This window comes from Durio zibethinus, chromosome 1 (genome assembly GCF_047325235.1).
Source record: "Durio zibethinus cultivar Kanyao isolate XHJ-2024 chromosome 1, ASM4732523v1, whole genome shotgun sequence".
NCBI lineage: Eukaryota > Viridiplantae > Streptophyta > Magnoliopsida > Malvales > Malvaceae > Durio > Durio zibethinus.
Window position 1 is genome coordinate 1051825 of NC_143162.1, and position 7004 is coordinate 1058828.

Consider the following 7004-nt stretch of genomic DNA (forward strand, 5'->3'; position numbering starts at 1 on the left):
GGCGGGATTAAATATATCACGGGATTGCCTGGTATTGTAATCATCGTTGATCAGCAAGAAGAATATACGGCTCTTCGAGAATGTATCACTTCAAAATTTCCAACAATTTGTTTAATCAATACAAATTGTGATCCCGTTCTCGCAGATCTTTCGATTCCAGTAAATGATGACGCTATAGCTTTAATTCGATTAATTCTTAACAAATTAGTAGAGAATAGTAAGCTTGAGGGAATATCTAACGCTAATTGAAATATGATTCAAAATAAAGCTGTTAGTACTATTAGATTGGTGCTAGCTCCAGAGGTAAAATACAATGTGTTGACTGAGAGTACTCCGAAGAGTTTATGGGATAAGCTTGAAGGTATTTATGCTTTGAGGTCATTGACTAATAAATTATGTTTGAAGATGGATCTGTATTCTCTGAAGATGGAAGAAGGTATGAGTCTTCATAATCACCTGAATGAGTGTAATAGATTGGTTTCTCAATTACTAGCGATTTCTATTGATAAGTTAAAAGATGAAGAGAAGGCTTTAATTTTGCTGTCATCTTTGCTCAAGTCTTACATGCCTTTAGTTCAGATTGTGTTGGTGGGCAGTTTACTTTGAAGTTGGATGATGTGACTGCCCTGTTGCGTGAGAATAGAAGATTTATGAGAGCTCAAAACTCATCACCTGGGGGTAGTACACTAACTGTAGAGGGTTTTGATCGATGGAGGACTCAAAAGAGAATTGATGGATCAAGAGGAAAATCCAAGTCAAGAGACAGAGATTACAGTGATAAAGAATGTTATTATTGTAGTGAAAAATGACATATCCAAGTGCACTACAGGAAGTTGAGAAGGGATACGGTTGCTTTTAAAAGGGCGAATGATGAGAAAAAATCATATGAAGAAAAGAGTAATACTGCTACTGTCGTGTCTGATGATGATGATGTTGTTTTGACAATTTGTGTTGATGAGACTCAGACTTTGAAAAGTGATGAAGGTTAGGTTTTAGATTTAGCTGCTACAGTTCATGTTTGCAATGATAAAAGTTGTTTTGTGGAGTTGGATGAGAATAAAAAGTATGGGGATATTGTGGTTGCTAACAAAGAAAGGTGCAGATTCAAGGCATTGAGAATGTTCGCTTTAGATCTCACAATAGTGTTATTAGGACACTTCGTCATGTAAGGTATGTACCGAGTTATAGCTACAATTTAATTGCTTTGAGTGAGTTAGCTTCTCGGGGATACACATATTATGGTAGTAATGATTGATTGAATGTGTATAAGAATGATAGTGTGATTCTACAAGGGAATAAGGTCAAAAATCATTTGTACATACTTGATGAACGCTCAATTGTTGGGACCCCTATGATGAAAGAAAAGAAGAAAGGTAAACGTGTTAGCTTTGCAGATACTGTTGAAGTGTTTGAAGATTCAAGTCAATGAAAGATTTGTTGGGATTTCCCTTGAATTTCATAATCCCACATCGAAAGTTAGTGAGTTTTGAATTTGTCCAATATCCCACATCGGGAGTTTAGTAAAAGTATAAGGGGTTTCACCCTTATAAATAAGGTATTTTGTTTTTAGTTTGATAAATCCCAAAGAGTTAGACACCAAGAGAATAGCTAAATGAGTAGGCTATTAAAAGGGTGTAATTGAATTTTAGATTAAGTTTTGAGTAAGGAGTTTTAGGAGATTTTTTTCATTCTAAAAATCTTAGCTAAGTGAGTAGGTTATTAAAATGGTGTAATTGAATTTTGGGTTAAATTTTGAGTAAGGAGTTTTATGAGACTTTTCTCATTCTAAAAATCTGACAATTGTAAAGATTTATTTGATAGTGGATTAGGTTTTGAATATGTCATTTTGAATTGGGTCGAACCAAATATATTTGTGTTCTTATTCTTAATTTGAACTTACTATTTTGTGTGTGGGTTCTGCGTGTGGGTGTTGATTTTCCCAACAAAAGAGAGATTTTTATTATGTTTAAAATTTCAAAACATTCCAAATTTAACCAAAGTAAGATTTATTTTATCACCAACTTCAACAAATCTAGACAATGGAATCTAAGACACTATAAACGAACAAAAAGAAAATCAGTGTAGCATTAATTTTGAATTATTATATTGACATTCAGCATTTATTCTTTAATTGATGGCAACAAATGATTCAAGAACAAAGTAAAATTGATACCTGATACACTCTCCACCAGTCAGACAATAACTCATTTTGGTATACTAGAGAGAGAGAGAGAGAGAGAGAGAGAGAGAGAGATGAGTTATGGTCCAAAATACTAGCTAGAAAGCATTGTATTAAACCAAAAATGAAGAGCAAAAGAGATGATCACCAGAATCAATAGTTTTAATTACCCTCATGGTAGCTTCAGCTGGCATCAATGGTTTGATGAAGATCTGGGAAAACCTGATTAATATTTTACCAAAAAGAAAACGCTGAATAGTATAATAAATGAACATTTGATGAAAATAACACCTATGAAAACTAAAAAAAAAAAAAACAACAACAACACATACCGTTCCAAAGCTTCTTCAAAACAGTCATTGTTGGTGTCAAAATAATAGCTGGTCCGATCATTATACACGGAGCTATCTGTGTACCCTCCATTCTAAATAACAGAAAAAATAAACTAAGTTTAAATCTAAGAAGAGTATTGTAAGTTAATCTATTTCAATTTTTTTGTACAAGTTAGAATTTGGACCATTAACATAAAATAAATAGTAAGAGTCATGTTCTTATACCTTCATTTTATTCCCATTGTTTAATCCTATAGACTAAAGACACAATGGAAGAGAATTAGGTTACGTTTTGTTATGACTTTTATTACTTGCATTTTACTTTCCAAAAAAAAATGTATTTAGATATGACTTATTTGAACGAAAAACATTAATATGTATGTTTGATTGTATATAAAAAGAAAAAATGTAAATGATTTTGTGTAACAAAAAACATGATTTTTTTATATAGACTAATTATGTTATAATTGATATCATGTCTATATTTTTTATGTTTAATATAATTTTTCTTTTTATTTTTTTTTTAACTTTATGATAAAGAGCAAGAAACATAACCAAATGAAAATTATTTATTATCTTTTTTTATGTTTATTAAGATAACCGACGATCATTGACTCATATAGCATAAACTAAGACGGCAAGTACCTCGACAACATTATAATTTGACTACAACAATAACATCTAGAGGACCATCGTACGTTTATGATGAATAGTACCTCGCTGATGTACTTTGAGAAACTATCCTCCGAAGGATATTTTTCACTAGCATATGGCAGCACGTGCACTGCAAATACAACAATAAAGAAAGAAACATATTCAGTAGAAAAGAAAATTATTCAATTGCTCAAATAAAATCATAATACTCCCTCTCATACCAAAAAAAAAAAAAAATTTCAAAATCAAATCAAATTTGACCATGAAAGTATAGCATAAACCTAAGTAATACCCACATAGGTTAAGTTTACTATATTTATTATTTATAGATAAATTTATAATTAACCCATGTTTTACAAAACTTGGGTTTGATCTTGTGTCATGGTCTCTATTTAGCCAATATTAGAGTATAAGATTTGAATCCTCTTCTCCTTAAATAGAACTTCTGGTATGATAAAAAGTAGGTTGTGCTTTTCCAAGCTTTATTATTATTATTATTATTATACAATCTATAATTTATAAAGTAAATATGAATCCTAAGGGCATAGATAATTATTAAATTGTCTTTTTATAAGGTTTTTAAGCGTATTTTAAGGATTAAAAATACAAGAAAAGTACCAAAATTTTCTTTCTTAAGTGTTATTGACTCACATTTCTTACCCAAAACCTATAATCCCTTGTGAAAGATAAGCCTTTAATTTTATGATGTGGGATCCATCAGATTCTCTCCAACCTAATCGTGTAACGCCATCCAAGCTTATCTCGATACTAGTATCTCTCACTAGAGTTTCACATCATGTAAGCTCTTATACTAAGGGAAAGCATCCAATTGATTCGATGTTAAAAATTCAAAAAAACCGAAAACTATTCTGACCTTACAACTTGGGTGTAATTTTAGCTGCTGTTGTCTCAATAAAATTTTCTTCAACTTAAAAAATAAATAAATAAATAAACTGAAAACAACGAACTCGAAGTAGGAATTGACAATAACCAAAACTGAACTAAGTTGATAGGTTTGGTTGATTTCATAGTTTGAACAATTTTTTAATATTTTTCAACAATCTCTTTTAACAATTTCTGATAACTCAAACTTCAAACACAATCACAAATTTTCATTAACAAATTTCAAGTGCATCAATGTATTTATGAATGAATAATGAAACAATTAAAAAAAAAAAGAAGGTCAAGATATTTTCTGGGTTTAGCATTGTATTAATTAGAGATTTAGATGGGTATGTACATATTTTCCATTTGCTTTAAAATTATAAATAAAAATAAATATCTTTATTCTATATTTTATATGAAATAATATATTTTAAATATATGAAGTACTATAATTAATATCGGTTAATTCATTCAGTTTAATTTAAAAGTGTAAACGAATAGAATGGTGAATAGTTCAGGTTCTATTTTTATTTATTTATCAATTTTAACATAAAATCATGAACAACATTTCATGATTAATTAATTAAACAAACATATAAAAAACATAGCAAATTTTGTTCATATTCAGTTCATTTAAATATAAATAACAAAGCCTTTGATAAACAGTTTGTAAACATATAAACATGTTCGATTTATATTCGTTTATTAAGCTTAACAAATAATTACGAAAAATATTTCATAATTTATTAATTAAATAAACAATCATAAATATAACAAAATTCCTTCATATTCAATTTATCTATACTTTAATTTAGTTATCAATTTTAAAAATAGAAAACTTGAACAAATAACCCAACAAGTCACTTAGTTTAATCGAATGAAATCTGAAATCGAATTAATCCACCCTATAAACCAAATGAAATCGATTTCAGTCAGTTTTGTCAATTCGCCTAGACTTATGCTCAACTCTAATCAGATATCACTTATTACGGGACTAGACCTCCAGCCCAAAGACTAGTCTATTCAAGAGATCAGCAGAAGGATCACAACGCTCCCTTCCCTTTAGCAGTAGAAACATAAAACGTCAGTGATTAATGACAAAGATTAAAAAAAAAAATTGTAACTTATAATATGTGTGTCAAACAAAATTTTCTATAAACTTGAGTGATCAATATTGCTGTAATTTACTTGTAATATTTTCTAATAATTTTCTAAAATTTTTAAATCGAAATACAATATTCTCAGTTTTTCGCTTCTTAATTATTTCAGCATAAGAAGGAACCTAATTGTAAAACTTGAAATTCCAGTTGAAAATTCTATTCGAATCTTGAGAGAGGAAAGTAAAATTTATAGAATAGAAGATTACTAATTAACTCCTGTTATCAAACTAGAAAATCATGAATGAAAAATTCATACGGTGACTCAATTTTTATTAGAAGAAAAATGAAGGATATAGATATATACGTACTAAGGAAGTGGGCAAGGCCCTCGATGCCGTCAGGATCGGAGAAGTAGCCGACGCTAACAAGCATACATGCAGCAGACTGAAACATGAAAAGTGAAAATCAGAATTTTTGGGGATAGATTGATAAAATTTGGAGAGAAAAGAAAAGGAGTAAGAAAGGGTGGCATGGAGATCGGCTTGCCTTGTCGGTGTCGGGATCGCTGACCAGGAGAACTTGGAGGGAGTTTCCGAGGACGATCCTCCTGTATTTTCTCTCGTCTGTTCGAGGCTTTACTATAACTACCTCATCGTTTTCTATTCCATTAGCCATATTTTCAGCTCGGTCGAGAGAGAAAGAGCAATTTGTTTTTATCTTTCTGCGGGTTGATTTTCAATACCTTGAGAAGGATAATTTCATCTTTAAGTTGTCACTATTATGAGTTGGAGTTTTTTTTAATTGTGAATATTTTATTATTATTTTTTAAATTATTATTTTTACATATTATAATAAATATGTGATCACCCACAAATCCCATTAATGAAAATTTTAAACTTTGGCCCATGCACGGATGTATAAGAGAGCTTAGGGTCCATGATCTCCCAAAAATTTTAAAAATATTATTATAAAATTTTAAAACTTTTTTTAAATAAATTTATTAGGTTTCTTCAAATTTAAATTTATTATGTTCATATATGTTATTCTTTATTATATATTAGATATATAATAACAAAAATCATTTGTATTTAAATGTTATAATTTTTTAATTTGAGTTTACTTACTATAAATGATTTTTAATTTAAAATTAATAAATTTATCATCATTATATTTGCACAAATATGTATATTTAATTTAATATATATATATATATGAGTATTATGATAATTAAAATCAAATTGATAAATTATTAATTGTAATTTTTTTTTCAACCAAATTTTTTTTATATCTTGCATGCTTTTTTTTTTAATTATTATTTGTCAAAATAATTAACATAATTAGTTTAAGTTTCTTTTTTTTTTATAATTTAAAAATATCATGTAAAACATTAGAAGCTTTTAACTTGTAGTATTAAATTCTCTACTTTATTGTCCTAAAATCTAATTTTTTATTTATAATATAATTTTTATGATTTTTTTACTTTAATGCTTAAAAAATTAAATATAATAAAATAATATATTGATAATATAAAAAATATAATTATTTTATTTTTATTACGAATGTTGTTGGTGATTCATAACTAAAAATTATAGAATCGTTTGCTTAATGTATTTATTTTATTATACATATATTCATATATTAATATGTTTATGATTATAAATTTTGTTATTATATATTACATTCAAAATATCTTTTTTATTATTAATAAATAAAAATATTTAATATTATAAAATATTACTTCAATCTACTCAAAATTAAACCTTAAATCCATCACTGCTTCGACTATGAATAAGATAACTTTCCCGTCGTCCTTGTGCAATAAAGACTAAAGCTATATAAAATTATCTCACACCA

At 28.1% G+C, this 7004-nt stretch overlaps 1 protein-coding gene across 6 annotated transcripts in view; it reads right to left on the reverse strand.

The window, feature by feature from the left end:
- The window catches only part of LOC111311512 (insulin-degrading enzyme-like 1, peroxisomal), a 28133-nt gene extending 22203 nt beyond the window's left edge, over nt 1-5930 (reverse strand). For 4 of the 6 annotated variants that reach the window (XM_089755372.1, XM_089755272.1, XM_089755350.1 and 1 more), the window contains exons 1-6: nt 5697-5930; nt 5519-5594; nt 3210-3295; nt 2512-2603; nt 2328-2401; nt 2174-2217 (exon numbers count right to left, since the gene is read on the reverse strand). In XM_089755372.1, coding sequence (XP_089611498.1) covers nt 2174-2217; nt 2328-2401; nt 2512-2603; nt 3210-3295; nt 5519-5594; nt 5697-5825 — 501 coding nt within the window. In that variant the 5' untranslated portion in view covers nt 5826-5930. The remainder of the gene's footprint in view (nt 1-2173; nt 2218-2327; nt 2402-2511; nt 2604-3209; nt 3296-5518; nt 5595-5696) is intronic. The other 2 variants (XM_022910944.2, XM_022910943.2) reach the window with 1 other exon arrangement.
- Nucleotides 5931-7004: the final 1074 nt, after the last annotated feature.